Raw genomic sequence first — 21,111 nt, 5'->3', positions numbered from 1 at the left:
CATCTTTCACATCACCTCATTTAGACACCTCCTATAAGTGCAATCTATGGGCCCTTTGAAGTGAGGACAAAGCAGACAGCTAAGAGAAATGTATTTTTCACTCTATTTCTCCAGGCTTTGTCTATCCCTCTCCCTCTGTCTGTCTGTGCCTCTTCATCCCAACATCCTTTCTGCTTATCAGCCCTCCCCTCCAGAGGTTTCACTCCTTCTTAAACTTCAGCAGTTTGATAAGAACAAGTGTAAAAATAAAAACTTTCCTATATATGATATACACAAATACCAGCGTGAATTTTCGAAGTTGAGTGTTTCAAAATTCTCAGTGCTATTTCCACAATAGCATCTGAACAGTTTATTTAAATACCCACTTAAATCATAAAATAACATGTTAAGAGAAGATTTAAAATACATCAGTTCTCTGGAAGAGAGGTACACAGATACTGTATTTTTGAGGCAATGGCAACATAACAGCAGTCAAATAAAGCATTTGTCTCCTTATTAAAACTAACTTCGATAAAGATAAAACAAACAAAATCAAGCAAACAAAGAACATCAGTAAAAAGATAAATGCAATCAACTTGGTGCAAAAGGTGCAAATGCAAAGACTGATCTAGGTATTTTAAGAATCAACATCTGATTATTCAAGTAAAACTCAGCAATAACTGGAAAAACAATGTTTTTATTCAGCCCTAGTGATCCAGCCAACAGTATCTGGCTGCAGTGTGTCTGAGCTGAGTGCTTTCACTTTCGCATTTATAATTTTTATTAAATTATGTAGTCCATGCAAGAAAACATGGATTGCGAATCTGAAGTGTCTAAAGTCAGAAGTTGCCATTCATCATTTTTGAATTGTTGCCAAGCCTCAAGTGTTCCTGGAGTCAACCTGCCTGAGGTTGCGATGGACAATGAATGATCACCCTCATCTCTGAAGTATTTAGTAAAATAAAACCATTGGCAATCAAATCCCCTGGGCAGAAGAGTGAAATATTTTACAAGAACTACCCGTGCTGTGACACAAATGATGTCTTTCTGCCAGGGCCTCATTAAAACAGTCTACTATCATCTGTCAGAGGAGACGATTGCCAACTGGTTGATCCAAACATCTTTGCTTCCACTGTCAGTCAAACTGCATTTAGTTCAACTGTGCCACCACCGTAATGGCAGCATCATTAGAGAGCAAAACACATAAATCAGGCAGCAAATTAGCGTGTATAATCAGCCATGCTGATGTATCTGTCAAGCTCTACTCCCAACCTACCGCTACTCTGAAACCAAGTGCCTTTTTATCGTCTTTCCTGTCAAAGAAACCACAAGCAATTATGTGTGTTTGTCAACAGGTCCTAAAAGCATTTGATCCAGCAATGCAAAGAGAATACAGAAAGTGAAGAAAATCTGTCTAAAGGGTTTCACAGCCACCTCAGCTTTAGTTTGCCTGCTAATGTACTGATGAAATCTAATTCTCCGTGTGCCTCTCTTCCGCTATTCTGACGGGCCAGGTGTTGTTCCTCTCCCTCCTGTCATGTAACTCTCTCGAGGAAGACTCTCGGAGAGGAGCTGGTATTTTAAGCATGGCAGACAGCTGCGCTTCGTGTCTTGCCGCAGAGCACCTCCAAGCTGTTTAAATTTGATACCTTCTTATCATTCCACCAAATTGAATTGACTTAAGTGGGGAAAGAAAGGCAGCTGACCCATATCTGTGACACATTTATTTGCTTGAGCAGAAATAGAACAGTGAGGGGAATTTGGGGATCAACAAGAGTGATTGCTTGGCAGAAAACTTTCTAAATTTACTCTAATACTATTTACCAGTTAAAAAGCACTGAGGTGACAGGTCATGTCTGTAATGTAAAATACTACATGTATTACACTGCTATAGTGGTTAAAGTGCCTGAGTGTGAACACTACAGAGCCTAAACATGTCTGGCAGTGTTGATGCAGGCTTGAAATGAAATGTCTGCTGTTGAGGTACCCCTTCGTGTTCTTTATTTGGCCGTAACAATTGTTTTTCTAACTTTTATTTAGTTTGCAGATGTATGTATGTAGAAATGTTAATAACCTGCGATAAAAGCCAAAATGAGCTCCTCAGCCCCTGCTGCTAATAAGCTCTCTGACATTAACATTTGGAAATGGAGAGACAGCAGCCAGATAATTGCTACAGAGTACAAAGGAATTCAGCTTAAAATCAAAAGCAGCAGGGTGGCATGAAAACCCAGGAACCCCTGGCTGGTGGGAATTACAGCCCTCTTAAACATCACAATCTCATCTAATGTAATTATTTCGATTAGTCTGCATCAAAGAATAATAGTATAAAGTGAAATCTGTGAAAGAGATTAAATAACAAAAGCTATGCAACCCTTTCTAACATGCTTGTAAATGATTAACAAGGCCAGGCAAAATAAAACTTACTCTTTGCTCTCTGTGATTATTTATACTTAGTATCAGATTGATCACATAACATCTGACTCTCTGAAGTAGAGTTAAAAACCTCTTATTTCCAGTCACCCACTTGAGCCATTGGTCATTCATTTATGTGCACTGGAAACTGTTCGAAAGCAAAAAGCCTGTAATTGCCTTATTAGCAAATGGGACTTGAGTGCGAGCCATCCACTGGCCTGATTCCTCCAGCAAAATAAATTAAATAAAATGTATTGAGGCCTTTCAATGAATATGGAAAAACCTGATTGTAACATCAAGTGAGCGGAAGAGAGTGAAAGAACAGAGACGGGGAGAAAAACAAATGACAATATTAACATGATTTTAAAAACTAATGCAGTGAGTTACTGTACGTACAGTGATATGAGAACAAACATGATACAATGAGGCCTGAAGAGGCTCATCATGTTCAATCAATACTCTGTGACTTTAAAGAGACCTTGTGTTATCTTTCTATTAGCATAATGAAACCACTGAGCTACTTGAAGTCTCTTCAACATTTCTGAACAGGAAACAGATAATCTTTTTATTAACTCAGATACAACCTTTAGGGTATATGTGGGGTCATTTTACTGAATGTGATGCATATATTTTAATGATTTCTGACTAACATCCACTGTGTAGTGCCTAATGCCATCTACAGCATATAGGCACCATGTGCTATTGTTGCTTGTTGTGTAAGATTTTCATGATTTTTTTTGTATTGTTCATTAAATGGTTTTAAAGAAAATATGTCATTATGTAATGGTTTACTGGACATTTTACTCCACCTCTTCAATAACAAAACAATTTTGATGTCAAAGCTAACTTTGACTTTTGTCAACTTCACAGCTTTCTTCAAAGGAGAAAGGACTAATGTAAGACGTGCAATTCTGAGTTTAATATTCCTTTAATTGCACTTTTCATCATTTTTGTTCTCAGCCACACTGTACATGAAAGAGAAGAAAAAAGAATTGGAAGAACTTCATTACTGGGTGAACTTCTGAACTACACTGCACAGTCAAAGACCCAAAATAAAAATTTTATCTAATTGCTTAACAAAAGAGATGTATTCTTCTTCTATGTAGCCTTTGAATCAAAGTTTAATAATTCTTTGAATACCTGGCTTTCCTCCAGCAGTACCAAGACCAATACAGAAAATCAAGTGGGCTGGTGACTCCATATTACTTATAGATACAACAGTGAGTGTGAAGATACGATAAGAATTGATAAGAATTGATAAGATAAGATAATCTAAAATAATCTAAGATAAGATAATCCTTTATTTGTCCCACAGCATGGGCATCAGCAATAGAAATAAAGTACCGGCCAGGTATTTACAACATTTGTCCGTCCCTTTTTTAAATTTATAACTGAAAATCTGTCCAAGGTTCAGGGTGTTAGTTGAGGTGGTTACAGTCAAGAAGCTTTTTGAACATTCAATTTTAACCATTAGGTTTAAATCTTTTAGTACTTTTTTGGATATATTTTAGCAGCTTTAATATCAGAACAAACTGATGAGTAATATGAGGTTATTCCCCAGTCAAAGCCTGGGATGGAATAGGAAAGTCATGTGTTCTCTTATTGAGAGCTTTTCTACAGTGGGACTTCAAAGTCTTTTGGCTGAATGCCTTTATTTGAAAAGGCTCCCTGAGGAAAGGAGCCACCTGGCTGGGTACAGTGATGGCAGTCAAATCTCAGCAGCAGGGTTTTGAGTACTTTGCAGCATCAAAAAACAAGCTGCACGGATTGGATTGTCATGGCAACTGGGCCGGGTTAATGTTTGAAGTGGAAGGAAGGGAATGGAGGAAGCAAAGGGAGTCAGTCACTCTGTGTACCAGTTGATTCATAAAACAGTCCTCATGAATTCTAAACTTCGTTATAATAGAAACAGCACTGTTTAAATGTTAAGTTCTCCACTGTAATCGACTTAGTGTAACTACAACTAGCAGAGCAAATCAATGACAGAGATTTAATTCATCCCACCTGACCTGTGGTGATAGCACTCCATCATTCTCAGAGACGGTTATCTGAGATCTATAAACTACCGTGGCCAAGAGCACCCTGATTTCTAACCCACAGTCCAAATGTCAGGTCATCACACTGCAACAAACGAACCAGAGCCTTTAACACATCTACATATTTTATTCACTGGTAACCAGAACAGTCAGTGTCCAGCCGTCATCTCATGAAGACACACAACAGCATTCACATGGTGTTTATTAGAGATAAGAAAAATGACTCACAAACTGAAATTTTCATTTGACAGCTTTTATACAAGGATCGTACAAGGTTGTGGATGGCGTCTGACACCCACTGCATCAATTCATCCATCAATTTTTTGTAACTTTCCAGAACAGACACTCCAGAAATACAGCCCACCTTACACAGAGACCGCTCAGGTGTGCATGAGCATGAATGTTGGCAAGGCTGGCTGCATTTCTTTATTATTCCCACAGCTACCTTTGTCAGTGCTCGTGTACAACCAAGAGCAACACCATTAATGCTACCATTAAATAAGGAGAGACTTAAAATGTGAAAATTTTTTAGTCTTGTTCTTCTCTGTCACGTAGAAACTTAGTGCTGTGATGATAACGTCATAGTGGCCTTGATATGACACAGCAGAAGCAAGGATTAATTTCTTTCTCACAGTGGTTATTCTTAATCTGACATCGTGCACTTTTTCCATGACTCTTGTGCACTGCATGCAACTGTTCAGCTTTGTGGCACTGCCGGACTGGTGCAGAGCAAAAAAGAAACAAGCGTAAACAAGCTGACACTGACTGGTTCAGCTGTGTTGTGATGCAGAACTCAACCGAAGGCTCAGTTCATTCTCAGCTATGCAAATATCTAACTGACAGCTACAACCACAGCCTGGACTCCGCTGCACATTTAAATCTATTCAAATCATGGCTGTGTCAGAATGACAACTCCAAACACCAGCAAACACTGCTGCCTGCGGGCCCAGAGCACGAGCTAAAGAGCCTTCTAACATTTCATGGGGTAGATTCAAGGTTCACATTCGATTCTGCTTTTTTACTGCATGTGATACAATGATTCTGGTGTTTTAAGACAATAATGTAACTTAGTAAAGGAATATTAACATCAATTAATACAGAAGTACAAAAACTGTCATTTCATTAAGAAAAAAAAAAAAACATCTGAACGTCATGAAATAGAGGTGGCTACCTGTAGTGCATGTCATTTTTTAAAATCATCCTTATCTAAGGTAAGTCTCTATTTGGGTTGCACAGTACACCAATACTAGAAAGGTATCGCAATACTCCATTAAAAATGGTACCCAGGACAGTTGTAATAAGAACAGCATATTCCAAGTTGTGTGACAGTGGACAGCGCTGTGTGTGTGTGTGTGTGTGTGTGTGTGTGTGCGCGAAGTGCTCTGCCTCCACTCCAGGCACAGTGGGTGTGTTAATGTTTTTATTCTCATATTTCTCTCTGTAAACGGCTGGCAGCTTTCATGGTAAAAAAGAGGCAGGCTGCAACTACAAGTGGTCTTGTAGACAAAGCAGATGTATGAAGTGAAGCACGGCACTATTTCGTTTATGTAGCCAACACTCAGGGTAACTGCGAAGCCAATCGGTAAAAGATGTTTCAAACCTACACAAACCAAAGGAGCTAACACGTCAAACTTGGCGAAGCACCTCGCTGACAGACATGCCTATTTGTATTAATAATTTAAAAAGCAAGAGGTCAGCAATTAGCAAATGTCACAGATAACATTTGCCAGCTGAAAGGACTATGATTTTTTTCAGCATTGGAGTTTGACGAGGAAATTAAAGGCAACCGACTATTTCTTAGTTAGATACTGTGACAAACATAATTCACTCCTGTTGCTTTATGGCCCTTTTTCCACAGTCTCCATAATACTGACATCTATAATTCCATTACATTTATTTTTTTTTTTTTGTGGTATCGTTATCGAGATATTTAAGCAGGTATTGGTATTGAAGTCATAATTTTGGTCTCTCTTTCTTCATTCACTCTTCATTTTCCACTCAGCAAACTGTATGTGCTTTGTGACTGGGTACTACACCTCTGTCACACAAGTACTGAGAACTCAGTGCCAAACTGTATTCTGTGTGAACCATGTCAAATAAAAGAAAGCAATACGATAGAAATCAGTTTTGAATAAGTAGCGGAGAAATGGGCCAGCATAAATGTTATAAATACCTGGACCCATGAGACAATGAGAAGCTTAATCATCCTCTTTTCACTGTTGTCATTTTTTTTTAAACAGGCAGTCAGATCGAGCACCTTTGGTTAGGCCAAAATGAGCTGTCGTCTGCTGGTAGTACATCATGCTGCATGAGTCTAACTGTCTAACAATAAGTATATTATGCAACCTATTTTATTATAAATTCATTTATGACAAATTAAAATAAAATAAAATAAACATTTTTACATATTAAATATTGCCTGCCTATAATGTAACTGCAGTTATCTGTGAATAACTCTAGCATGACATTTACAACCCAGGGCTATCAAAATGTGTTGGGTATGAATCTTGAATTCTGAGCTAAGCACACATTTTGTGCAGTTTTATATCAGGTAATAGCTTTACTGAAGCCCACAGCAATGAAATTATTATTTAAGATGGGGAAAAGGATATTAGTATCATGCAATTAAAAGCACAAATAGGATTTTCACTTTATGCACTTTTTAGGAGTTAATTAAGGGTACCAAATGCAAACTGAGACACAAATACCCCAAAAAATATTATATATGAGCTATTTATAACACATAAAAAACACTTTAAAAATATCAGCAGTCCCAAACTTCTGGTTAAGGCAACATCAAGGGCAGAACACAACATGTTTATTCCTTGTGGGCATTAGCACCAGTGCTAATGATAGGTGTACACTACAATTATTATACCATTTAAACATCAGTCTGAGTATTCAGAGTCAGCATTTTGTTCAGAGCCAGTGGTTGCTAGAGTGAGAAAGTAAATAGAGACTGTGGACAAAATAAGATAAAGGTCTTACCATATAACAAATGTTAATGCAAACAAAACATAGTTGAATCAGTGACCTTTCAATCTCACAAAGGATGTAATGCATTAGATGACTTATTTGTCTAGGACTTCATTGTATTTTAAGGTGCCCCTGTTATTTTTCACCACCGTCTGTACAACACTGACTGTTAATACTGAGTGTGGGCTACTATTAACTGTTATCCTTCAATTGCTGCTGCACCATCATCATTTAAAAGCCATGTAATTGGGTAGGCTTATCATTTCAATCCAGGGTGTCTTAGTCAGAGCTGGTGCTATTGCTAAGTCACCTCCGTTACCCTGGCAGACTCAGCTCAGGCGCTGAGCTTCACACTGAACACTGGCCCCAGCAGAGCCTTTAATCAGCCCAGAGGCACTAAATGGACTAAAAAGTCCTCTTTCCGGAACTGCGACTCCAAGTTTTGTGAACGAACTCCAGTTGTTCAGGAGAGGAAATGAACAGAACCACATCCCTCCTGCACCTCCTCCTTGGTGTTACTTTGTGTGTGTGCATGCTTGCCAGCTTGAGCATGTGTTTGTTTACCCCTAGATGAGCACAGTGCAGTGGAAACGAAGTCCTAATCAGAATTCAAAGAGCAAAACAGGGGTAACTCGAGCGTAAAGAAACCATTCTAAAGTCACTCAGGAACTGCTAATCCAAAAGAGTTTGGCAAAGCTTTTCTTCTTTCAACACGTTTCTTTTTCTGCTTTTGACTCTAAGCTCTAACAAAGACAGATTCGCTCTACAAAGTCAACTCCACACATATACAGCAGACCACTGTTCTTCTATACAGTTCAGATCAGATTCAACAGTTTACATTCATTTGGTTTAGGACCAGCGCTCTGAGTCAAGCTGTTGTTCATAGCACCTAATAAAAACCGCATGATGGAAAAAAAAAAGAAGCTATCCTTGTTTTACATTTACATTTTGTTGTAGGAACATTTGCTCTTCCCAAATAACACTGTAGAGGGTGTCTGGCTTATGTGTCATAATATTTAAACACTGCAATGACAACAGTTTTAGCGTACCTGCAGAAAGCCTAACCCTGTCAGGAATTGTAGTGCTAAGTAACTATGGTTAACTTTACACTTGTCATCTGAAAAGCATGTTCTATCACCTATGCGGGACAGACGCATTAGACATTTGAGACAGAGCTTGGGCTCAGTTTGTGACCTGAATTCTGTACATAATCTGTATGCAAGCCAACAGCTGCAACAGTTTATGTGCCTACAGTACAGAGCAGAATCATATGTTAATAACTCCATCAACTGTCACCTACAGATATGAACTTGTGTTACCTCCCAAAAGTTAAGTTGAAATGACAGCTGTAACTTAGAATTTCAAAAATTTTTAATGTCATCCACTACACATTACTGTATGCCTATACAGATTCTCAGTGCCTTCCTGGTATTTTCAAACTTTGTATATTGACTGACACAGCATGCTTTCACACGCAGGGTCCCACTAGCAACTGTCAAGTCAGGGTTGGTATAATTAACAGGGCCGGGCCATTTAAAAGAAGATTTAGAACAAAAGATGAATGAATGCACAAAAAATGACTTCCAGTGTAATAATTAACTGTACTAATACATGAAAATAAATTGGAGGCTGTATAATTTTAGGAATTTTTAAAAATAATTCTGCAATGTTTATCAGTATAATTAAATTTCCATATGCCTGCTGTCCAGTCTCCTACAAGCCAAAAAGAAATGCCAGCCTACATTATTCCACCAAATACCCATAACCCATGAAAGTAACTCATTCATTGATTTGATTCCATAGCACAGCTAACAATGGGCATGTGACCTAAGTCATTTTCTTCATCATGATCACCATCTCTTTTTTTTTTGCTCTGTGTCTCCCTCTCTCTCTATACTGGTAAGATTAAATAGGGCCTCTGCGTGCCAGACTATAACTTGGCAGAGGTCACAATTCACTTTTAGTAGATTGGCTGCAGATTTATGCCTTGTCTCTCTCTCCCATATAGTGCTGACAGAGGTAGAAGAGCAGCAGCCTCAGTAATCACAGAAAATTGCTGTGTTGGGGAAACAGATGTGTGAACTCTGCTATGACAGAGAGAAGACTGCAGAATGTGTGTTTCTACATCAAGTGTGTTACGGTTTAATATGAACCCAAAACAGCCTTACTCGTGTTCTGGATTAGGTCAAGTCACAGCTCATTCAGAAATGTCCCATGCACACCAGTTGACAACTGTGTGAGTCTGGTTTTGGCTCAGGGAGGACTGTCTTTACTTTCTGAACATCATTCATTGCCATATGCTGACGCTTGTCCAGTCAATGTCCTGAAATTGGCACACTGCAAAACCAACAATCTTTAGAGAGACAGCATTTAACCTTATGTTGTAACCACAGAAAACACACACACACACACACAAGGAAACACTGATATCACTTTCAAAGTGGCAACATTCTCCACAATATGAGCAGGGGCTGAAAGACAATGGGACATTTCCACGGTGTGTGCCGTCCCTTGGCAACCCTGGCAACTAATTCAAAAGCCTTTTAATTTGACTGAGTCAGTCTACCTCTCGGTGGTGCATAGCTCCTCCCCTTGAAAGCAGGCTCAACCAACAAGAACCAAAATTATTTTTAACTTACCAAAGAAGCACCTGTTCCCTGTTGGACATTGCAGGAATGTTGGTGTATGTGTGGGTTTGCAGGTGCTTACACGTGTGACTGTGTATTTGTGTATGCGTGCACTGAGTTGGCTGATATGTGTGTTGACACATGTGAGTCTGTTACCTGAAGCTTGACTGGTATGTAAATGTGGTCAAATGAGCAGGGTCTAAATATCCCAGGCTGATTGATGGTTATCAAGGGAAATATAAAGCAGTCAACCATATAGTGTAAAGCAGAAATGGTTACTTAGTGACTTGTTTCATTAAAGTAATGGATGATGTAAAGTAACACTGAGATTTTTAGGCTACCCCTGCCTCATTTCACAAATTCATTTTAAGTAGAAACCAAACCATCATAAGCTTAGCAGCAGGTTTATAAATTTACCAGTATGCCATCAAAAGCAATTTAACAAAACTATGTAATTGCCTGTTTCTAAAACACAGATACAAACTGTAACAAAACTCCAAAGTACTGTTATTGCAAGGCTCTGAATAAATTTATTCCAGTTCCCCGTTCTTAAGCATAGTCTACATTTTCTCTAAAAAATGAAAGCAGCTCACTGCAAGAGGATTGTTATTTTATAGCTGTGGGAAATACATTTCACAAACTCATTTTAAGTAGAAACCAAACCATCATATGCTCAAAGCAGCAGGTTTACAAATTTACCAGTATGCCATTAAAAGCAATTTAACAAAACTATGTAATTGCCTGTTTCTAAAACACAGATACAAGCTGTAACAAAACTCCAAAGTCCTGTTGTTGCAAGGCTCTGAATAAATGTATTCCAGTTCCCTGTTCTTAAGCATCGTCCACATTTTCTCTAAAAAGGGAAAGCACCTCACCACAAGAGGATTGTTATTTTATAGCTGTGGGAAATACGTTTGAACAATAACCAACTTTTGATGATTCATAACTATGGGGTTTGTTCGTCTTTATCTACAATATTTCGGATGCTGTTGTTAATGAATTGCTAATGTTGGGTAAGAACATGTTGACATAAGGTCACTGCATGGTACTCATTTACACTGAGCTGAAATAATTTACTATTAATCTCATTGTTACTGTTACCATTATCACAGTTGTTAAGTTTCATTTCCATCTGTGTATGCGTCTGTGCTGTTTGCACGTCGTGCATGTGCATGTGGGTATGTGTGTATTCAAAACACCAGGTCTTTCAAGGTGAATGAGAGAACATGCAGAAACATAAAAAGCTGACCAAATGGACTCTGAACCAAACACATACAAACATGGGAGAGTTATGACTGCAGGAGTTTACATAGCAGTGCCCTATTTAAAAACACAACAGTGTGCAGAGATAGAGGCAGAGCTCACGTCACACTAGAGTCTGCACAGTCTGCACCTGTTTCCATCCACAGAGGAAAAGGGGAGATTTTGTAATACCCTTCAACTCTATCAGACTATATTAACTTTCTTCAACAAGAGTAGCGTTGTTCAAGCCCCTGTTTTGGTACGCGTCCAAAGATTTCAACCTGTTCTCTCTCTGCATTAGTGCAGAGACGGAACAGAAAAATCGAATTAAGCTCACCTCTGGATCCAGGGAGTCGCAGCTCATCTCCTGAGCTGCTGCCATTATTAAGTCACCATGATTACACTGACAGACTCATTCAAGAATCAATAAAAGTATCCTATTAGACTTCTGACAGTGCTTCCACAGAACACTGTTTTTCATGGTGATGCCTTACTGTGAACCTACTGTGACTATAACAAAGACATCAAGATGAAACTAAAGGAATCCTTGAGTCTTGAGTCACCAACTAAAAGGCTAGCCAGAAAGAAAAGGCAAAAAGCATCATGCTTAAACAAATCTGACACTGAGTGTCTTCTGCTGTCAAATGTAAACTGCTTTTTTGACCTTAAACATGGCTGAAATCCACTGCAAGATCGAACAGAAAAACGCATCGCCTGATGGCAAATAAAGTCATTACTATTACGTCTCTCTATCTCAATCAATCCTTAACACACCAACATAATACATACGTCACTGCTTTGAAAGTCCCAATTGAATGTCCTGACTCTAATACGAGTCATAAGCAAGTCATGGAATTAGGAACAGTGGAAATGTTAGTCTAAGACATATGGATAATGTTAGACATCACCAAATGGATTATTGATTGTAAAAGATTCTGTTAAGAATACGACTCTAATGTAGACTTGAGTTTATATCATGCAAAGGTAATTAATTACTAATGTTACGTAACATTACCATAACATTAGATAATGTTAGCCTCAAATTACCATTTTTTGTCAAACCTCACATTTTGCTACTAGGTTTCTGTGATTTCTGAGCTTAACTAAATCAAACAAAAGTTATATGACTTTAGTTCCCACCTCTGACATATACTTTTAATATTGTTAAAATTGTGTTTTACATAGCATGAGTCAAAAGGTCATTTTAACAAATATATTGAATAATCTTTTTTTCTTCTTTAAGAGAATAACTTCTTAAATATTAAGCTACTCAGCGCCACCAGATAACAGAAAACACACACAATCCTAAAAACATGTATCCATCAGTGTCTGTTTGAAAGTAGGAATGGTGGGCATACCGAATACAGTGCAGCTGTGCTTCTGAAGAATGTGAGGAATGCTTTTACTCTGCAGGCCATCTAACATAACTAGATAGAACATCATAGGTTGTTTAAATTGGTCTGTTGGCCAGATGTGTAATACCATCAGGAATAAACGTGAGTGAAAACATGAGACATCTTTCTAAACACATACAAACATGCTTTTGAGTTGACTTTGGCACTGAGAAATATAGCAGGTGCTTTTCTTTCTGCCCTAATAGAGTTTTGTCTGGGCTGTACTTGGTATCAATTTGAGTCATTGTGTGTGCGGCAGGACTGCTCTCAATGCTGAGAGACAGAACAGACACCCACACATGTAAACACACACACACACACACACACACACACAGAAGTCTCATCATTCAAAATCCTCGCCTTTTGACAGAGGCACAGGAAATAATGACGAATTGATGCCAGAGAGCCTGTCTCAATTCTCCTAGTGGAGAATTACACACAGTGCTTGTTATATCAGACCACAGACACACAGACATCAGCAGCGGACTTTGAATTGTTTTTATATGCCTCTCTCCTTCCTGAAATCAAGTATTTCCTCATTTGTTTAATATAACTGTATATATGCCTTGAAGACATCTTCTATTTCTCCACATAATGTATAGCCTATTAATTTATAGCAGGCTGCCAACAGCTGCATTGTACACTCATAAATACCATGTGTATGTGCCTGTTGGTGTATGACTATGTGGGTACAAAGGTAAAGTCTCGGTCAGTACTCCTGTCTATGCTCTGCTATGGCTGCAGTGAAATACCCTCATCTAAGCAAACCAAATCAATGGTAGCTATTAATTAGTCTACCTCTGACTGCTGTTGTTGATACAGTTACACAGAAGAACAACAACAACAAAATGAAAACACATTACATACATCAAGTTACATCTAGTTGGCACTAGAGTTTAAAGAACAGAGGCACTGTTCTTTAAACTCTTTAGAGGATAAAGAAACTTGCACTCAAGTGGTAAGTCAAAAAATACAGAGCAAACAACAACTTGGCCAGACTGGGAAAGCCACTGCTAGTTATGGACATGTTTTAATGTTAAACTGAGTCTAAGTGCTTGGAAAGGTTACGTCCCGTGATAGCATCTAATATCTTAAATTTCACAAACTTGTACCTGGTTGTTATGAAAGTGATGACTTTAGCACAGAAAAAACACAATGTACAATGGAATATTCTCACAGGTGTCAAGTTAAGCGCTGCAGGTGCAGCAGTTCAAATTTCCATCTTTTCCAACACTGCCTTTTAATTGCTAAATTTAGAGTGGATAGGTGCCCTACGAAACATGAGAGAAAGATGGGTCAGTGCTGTCAGTCACAAATTCAAATATGATAACCAATAAGAGAAAAGCGCATTACAAGTGATTTTTAGCTTCAGACTCAAACACGTTTGGCAATAGAAAACAGAAAAAGAAAAAAAAAAACAAATATAGACATGATATTATGCACCACAATGTTGCAATTGCCTAATAAACTGTATATGTTTAATCCTGCTTGAGTCTGTCTGTCCCAATTTTCATGTCAACACAGTTATGGAGGCGAAGTGGTTCCTTCCTAATAATCTAATAATTGCTCTATAATTGCAACCAGATTTGCAATTGTCTCTCTCTCCCATATAATGAGTACTGAGTAGTGATTTATGCAATGACATAATAAAGTTGCATAGCTTCAAGAAACTGCCTAAGAAACATGTGGATAAATAACACTATTCCTGTCATAATATAGCAGCTTCCCAAGCCTGAAGTGTTATAACTTTCTATGACAATACCATTCAAGTACTGTAGAAATCACTTTCCTGACAGCCAACCTGGATGACAAAGGAAGATAATGTTGTGTACAGTGTGTAAACACAAAGGTCCATTTTATTTTCTCTTTCCAATTGTGCCTGGAGATGCACATTCTGCTGATGACACCTGCTTTCAGCCATTTGAAGAACAGAAGATAATTTGGTGTTTCGCTAGACTACCTTCTCATTGCCATTCACTGGGGAGTTCAAAAGCTGGTTGACAGCAAAGCTTCTTACACTTTGATGTAGTCTAGATACTGCACTATGAAAAAACACAAGCTTCCTCAATTATTTTAGGGAAACCACTGTTTGATGAATTACAGGCTCCAAGTACAACGAGCCCCAGGATAAATATGCAGCGTGAATAGCAGAAAAGGTTAGTCCTGGCTGTGCTGATACCACAGTGCAGTGCAAACTACTAACTGATGTCTCGCACTGGACAATCATACAATATAAGTGCAAGTGTACAGTCTAAGAATATCAATGTTGTATCATGTACCTCATAGCACTGTGTAAATTTGATGTTCAACAAAAACAATAATTAAGGAGTGCAAACTGTTGAGGATCCAAATATAGATATATTTTTTGACCACGCTCCTTAGTAATAAGCAAGTCTAATACCTACTGTGTACTTGAGACTGACCAAAGGACAGGCATGGGAAATTTGCTTAATTTAAGTTATTTCAATGCCCTTAATGTTTAGTCTTCAACTTATGAAAGTTGCTTAAACTTTACATAACTAAATCTCCCAAAACCTGCAGGTTGAAAGGCACGCTAAATGATTTTCACAACCTGTTGCTACAATATGAAAACCAGTAACACTGAACCTCATCATTCCTCAAATAAATCTTGGTGCTAAAGATGTTCAGTATACATAATAAAAAGAAATATACATAAACGCAAAAGGTGTCACATTGACACACTTAAAGCCTATACTCACTTTGGCACACATCATTTTTCAATTTTTTATGAATACTTTCAGAACTAAAAGTTAACGTGCTTGAATTATTCACATATGAATAAAATTTTAAGCTGTGATATTCTGACTGCTGAACTATGATAATTACAGCCAGGGCACCTAACCACAGAAATGTAATAGTGTTGCCATGGTAATGAGTACAGCATGACTGTAATGACAGTACAACATAATAAAGTTGCATAGTTTCAAGCCACTGCCTATGAAGTGTGTGGACAATGATAGCTTTGCTGTGGTAATATAGCCACTTCCCAGGCATGAAGTGCTTGAATTATTGAAATGGTATTAATAAAATTTTAAACTGTGAAATCCTGACTGCAGAACTTGATGTCAGCTGAGATCTTTACTCGACAAGACATCACTCTGATGGAGCTAGAACCACAGAAGCACACGGTCGACTGATTTTTCAACAGTTACAGAGTGATGCTTCTTTTACCTCATAAACAGTGTCAGACAGCAGTTTTGTGTTAAAGCCTGTTTCCCACCCAGTTTGCACAGAGCATACAAACCCAATAACACAAGTTTCACTTTGGCATTTTAACTAGTGACAACAACCTTCAGCACTTGCTAAAAAAAGCTGCTACTAGAATGTTTTGCACACTGAGCTTGTTTTGCACACTGAGTGTCAGCTAGCACTGGTATGCTCAAAGAATTTGTCACATTTGCACACTATAAATTTTTTCTTGCAGGCTTAAACTCATTTGTGTTGAAAGACACATATGCAGCATTGAATTGCAGCAGGTGAGCGAGCGGGGATCTGATGTCTGTTAAAAAAGGGTGAAGTTGATGATTATTTGGATAAGAGGTAAACCCTAAGAATTACAACACTGGGAGAGGAGAGAGGGTTTCAGGTGACCTTTAGGAACACAAGTTTCAAGTGTTGGCCAGGCCAAAATGGTTAAATTGGGTATGTGGGTGTTGTGTCTCACCTTGTTCTGGTCAGTCCAATACAGGAAGTATCCTTTAGGGTCGACTGTTAGATTCACTGGGGTCACAGCGGTAGAATCCTGTAGGAGAGCAAAGGAAATCTGGAGTCAGTGTGTATATCTGCTTACATTTGTGTTTTAACATAAGTGCAAGTTTCTGAGTGTATGACAGAATATAAATCAATTAATTCTTTCCTAGGAACGAAGCTTTGTTTCTGTAATACCACATGCATACCAGAATCTGAAATGACATTAAAAGTGCTGTTTATGTTGTAAGCATGCACACAATCCTTTCCTTCTAGGGTGCTTTCCCCACCATGACCTGGCATCACTACAAATGACCAAGTAGCCTTGTGTGAGTGTGTGTATTTGAGATGACTACAATCACAAACTGCTGGATGTTTCGCAGCAGTTGCTTCCCTCTTGCAACAGACAAAAGCTTTCCCACAGTCCTAACATACAGACAGTTCCAAGCCTCACACATGCAAACACACACACACACACAGTTTGACCCTGAGGCATACATGGCAACACAGGTATTATTGGACACTTCTATAAAAAGAAATAGCCTTTGCTTTTTTTCCCCCTCTGTGTCCACAGTGGCTGTGGTTCAGCTAAACAGTACTATATTATCCTTCTCAATCAGCCACTACTATCATATCAGAGATGGAAACCACATGTAATGCAAAGAGCAACAAAATCGTCAAAGTGTTTTGTGAGGCTTCTAATGATGTTCCCATCACAGCACTGGGACACAAAGCTAATGGTCTGCATCTGCTACACACTTGGCATATTTAAGGGTGAATCTATGCGCCTTGTAGTGTAGGATACAGTTGAGGGGGTTGATCTCTAAGCTGGTAGAGAGTGGAGGAGTCTGTGTTGAGGTGTAGAGAACATTAGTATTCTGAAATCATTTCATACAGTCTAAATAAGACAAGTTTTTGTTATTACAGTTTATGGAGCCTGGCACACCTGCTCCATGATAGACCAATACCGAGATCCACTCTTTTATAAAGCCATAGTGAAACTGAAAAAGTAGAGAAAAAGAGAAAGAAAAAAAGGGAAAGGAGTGAGAAGAAAATGAGTGACTTGTTTGAAGATGGAAATGGTAAACTGCCGCATCAGAGGCATTTACTGTAGTGACATTTACTATGGCAACCCACCATTCCTGTGAAATCTATTAGAGACTCAAGAGGAATCATTTTGGTTCCGTTCACATGATTGCACAATCTTTGCAGGCTTGACTGAATGACAAAAGACACAGTTCATAACACTGCATGCATGCTGCATACACACATACACACACACACACACACACACAGTGTTTACAGCCTGAGGGCAGGAAAAGAGCCTCATGCTCGCAGTTCTTAGATGTAGCATTGCAGCAATTATACCCATCTGTCTCTGAAATCTATTAAGATCCACAGCCCAATTTATTTAATTTAGTTGTTACAGATTTATATCTCTTTTCCATCATGTATGAATGTAGCAGTTACTAGCAGAAATCTTCATAAAATGATAATGACTGGTATTAAAAATATGACAGTATTATACTTTATATTTCCAATGAACGACGTAAAGAATTCACTCAGTGGGCAAGATGTGGCTATTGATGAACTGTCTGTGATGTCAGAGAGAAAGACAAGATGGCTTGAGAGCACTGGAATTCTACTTAATGATGTGAAAGCACTAATTTTCATCATCTTCTTTCTTAATGTCCCAACTCTCCATGGCCACCACTGCAAACACATTAAGCCATTATGGACTCTTTGTAAAGATTTCCTCATGGGTCTGCACATTTACGAAAAACATAACTACTTATAACAATGTGGATTAGACTTTGACAATGATTAGCTGAGATTACTACCCCAGGAGCAGTACTGGTCATGCTTTTTATTGTCATTTGTCCATTTTTCAGACTGTTACTGACAGAACGAAGAGATTACTGACTGACACGCAACAGTACACACACCCTCAGGGAACCGATCCTGGACAGAAGACGCCTGAGGGATGTGTTAGTGGGGAGATTTGATCTCAGGATATTTTTGTTCTGTAAGCTAATGACATATTTTACTACTTTTCAGCTGAAGAATACTAACAAAATTGTTTTAAAATACGACTACACATTTCACAGGCTACCAGAGCAGTCGGCTGTCTGCGAGTGGCAGCAAATAAAAAAAAAAATAATAAAAAAAAGAGGGATGTGTGTATGTGTGTGTCACTTTGACTTTGAAGCTTTCACAAACATTTTCTATTCGCTCTTCTATTCTTTTCCAACAATAAACCACCAGTCTGTGTCCTGAAGTTTACAGTGTTTCTCGTTCATCCCTTCAAGCACTCTGCTCCTTAATACGCATTGCTGTTATTCGTGCAATAGTTTTCCTCACACAGAAAGCAAAACATTCAAAACATTAAGCAATTTCTGTCTCCACTGAAAGTTCAGCAGTGACAAAATCTGTCATTTTCATACTTAAAAACGTCTGACCGAGGTAAAGAACAAACACAAAGCTCAGACATTCAAATATTAATATTTTACTTTGTGTACTGTACAATTTCTTGTTGAGAGAGGTTTGCGTGAAACTATGATTCAACTGTTTTTCACAGTTGAGTATAGCTTTTCTCTCTGTCTCCCTGTCCTCCTCTGTGATTCTTTCCATGAAATGACACAGAGAGGAAATAGGAAGGAAGGAGTGCATGGGAAATAAAACAGAAAGTATCTGCATGTATGTCTGTGTTTTCACAGGAAAGGTCTGGTGAACATTTGGATCTGAAGATATGGACCACATGCACAAACTGCAGTACAGAGTTCATACTGCTGGGAAAAAGACACACACCTCACACACCCACTTCTCGCAAAACACCAACCTCATTTCTAATTACAAGTTAAGCAAATATGTAGGTTCTCTTATTTAAGTGTATGACTAATGATTGACAAGAGTGTCGGGTTTGCAAGGGTGCATAATTTCCTCCCTGCCATCTGTAGTGACCACATTAACACCCCTTTAACACTGCTCAACCAGTGTCATCTGTGCTGTGGTTGAATCACCTGAACTCAGTGAATATATGAATATTTCATAGAATCATAAAATCAAAGTGTCACTCATAAAACTAGCATAGCATAACAGCAGTTCATCAAAATCTATCTGCCTCTGCTCATAACCCTGAGAATTACATACAGTGTGATCCTTAATACATATGTGATTTCTCTTTCTCACTATAACAGTATAGTGTTGGGCCCCCATCAGTTACAGGTGGGCACATCCTTGTACCTGCAGTGAGCGAATACAGCAACCTGTTACCCAAAATGAAAGTATTCACGACTGTGCTCACATTCAAATGCTCGCACAATAAACATGCATGAGGGTTACAGAAACCAGAGGAATTCAAGCAGTTATTCAAATTAGATGTTCTGTGGAAGGATGGGAAACAAATATCACAGAAAGTCCCTTTCAGAATATACAGAGCTATTATACTGACAGCATATGAGATGAACACAACCATAAATACAGTAAGGTCACTCCATTTACACTGGTTGCAAGCGCTGTGGGATTAATAAAGGGGTGTGTTGATTTGTTGCTTCAGAGAAGGTGCAGTGCAGCCATAGCTGTCTATTAAAAGGCTACTACACTTATCTTTGTGCCAGATTCTCAACAACAGTGTGCAATCAATTTTAATCAAGGTCATTTCACTATAGCTAGAGCGCCGGTTGGATGGAAGAAGGATAAAATAAAAAATAAAAAAATGTTTTATTGCGTTGTCCAGTCTTGCCTGGTGGTTACACTGCGATCCGCGCGTTGTACCCCGATACATTAATTAATTGTAGTTAATTGATGAAACGTTCAGTGAAGGGGGAGGGGCGATCTTAGTTCAAATGTTTCATTTGATCTAATGAGCGGCGCATGCATTCTCTCACACACACACACGGTCACACACACACACACACACGAGCGCGTGTGCACAAAGGCACAGGCCTGCTAAAAAACCGGGAAACGTAAACATTGTACATGTCACTCCACATTGGAGCTGCTGCATTTCTTTATACCGGTAACCACCGAGGCAAAGGCGGGCAGCGTCTGTCTGTCAGTGCGGTCTCCACTGGCAATTAAATCTGTTGAATTAGTAGATAGGTTTTATAATACATCCTAATAGTATATGCATTCAAACAAACTGTGCAGAAATGATGCGACGGTGAAAAGACACACTGCAGGTCTCTCTCGTCATTACTTACATCATCCCATTTCATAAATTTGTTGCCCTTTCTCAGACTCTCGGGCACGGACACCGGCTTGAGCTGCAGCGCATGAACTCCAGGCTGTGCCCCTGCCATTGACTCATCCACGCTTCTCGACGCACGGCAGGGGTAGAAATGAGTAACTTCACTCGACTCTACTCTTACTTCTCTTCCTCTCCTCTCGTAACCTTCTTAAAAGCAGCCTCACGTAAGTCCACTACTGCTGCCAGTATGTCATGCCCACTGTGACGGCGGCGGTGGCGCGTCTCAGCTTTGGAGAGCTGTGGAGGCGGATGCAGGCGCAGAGGACCGGGGCCACTGACTGACTGAGCGACATGCAGCTACTGTAGAGCGAAGACGGGGAGAGAGGGAGGGAGGGAGGGAGGGAAGCAGGAGAAGGAGGGGGGTCTGAATGAGTTGCACGTCTGGGTTTCAAATTGTACGAGTCAATGCAGGGACAGGATCGATGCATGAAGTGATCTAGCGCCTCCGTGCGTCCGAGGCAGTATGATGGGTATAAGTGGCCGAAAGC

The 21,111-nt window shown here is 39.1% G+C and overlaps 1 protein-coding gene across 2 annotated transcripts in view; it reads right to left on the bottom strand.

Annotated features, from left to right (window-relative positions):
• plcb1l (phospholipase C beta 1-like) overlaps positions 1–20,888 on the bottom strand; it is a 92,266-nt gene extending 71,378 nt beyond the window's left edge. For both annotated transcript variants that reach the window (XR_003296321.1, XM_026318272.1), the window contains exons 1-2: positions 20,577–20,888; positions 16,352–16,429 (exon numbers count right to left, since the gene is read on the bottom strand). Coding sequence is in view for 1 of the 2 variants with exons in the window: in XM_026318272.1 (XP_026174057.1) it covers positions 16,352–16,429; positions 20,577–20,675 (177 nt within the window). In the remaining variant the exon portion in view is untranslated. The remainder of the gene's footprint in view (positions 1–16,351; positions 16,430–20,576) is intronic.
• Positions 20,889–21,111: the final 223 nt, after the last annotated feature.

The sequence above is a fragment of the Mastacembelus armatus genome, chromosome 24 (assembly GCF_900324485.2).
Source record: "Mastacembelus armatus chromosome 24, fMasArm1.2, whole genome shotgun sequence".
NCBI classification, from domain to species: Eukaryota; Metazoa; Chordata; class Actinopteri; order Synbranchiformes; family Mastacembelidae; genus Mastacembelus; species Mastacembelus armatus.
This window is presented reverse-complemented; position numbering and strand designations above follow the sequence as displayed.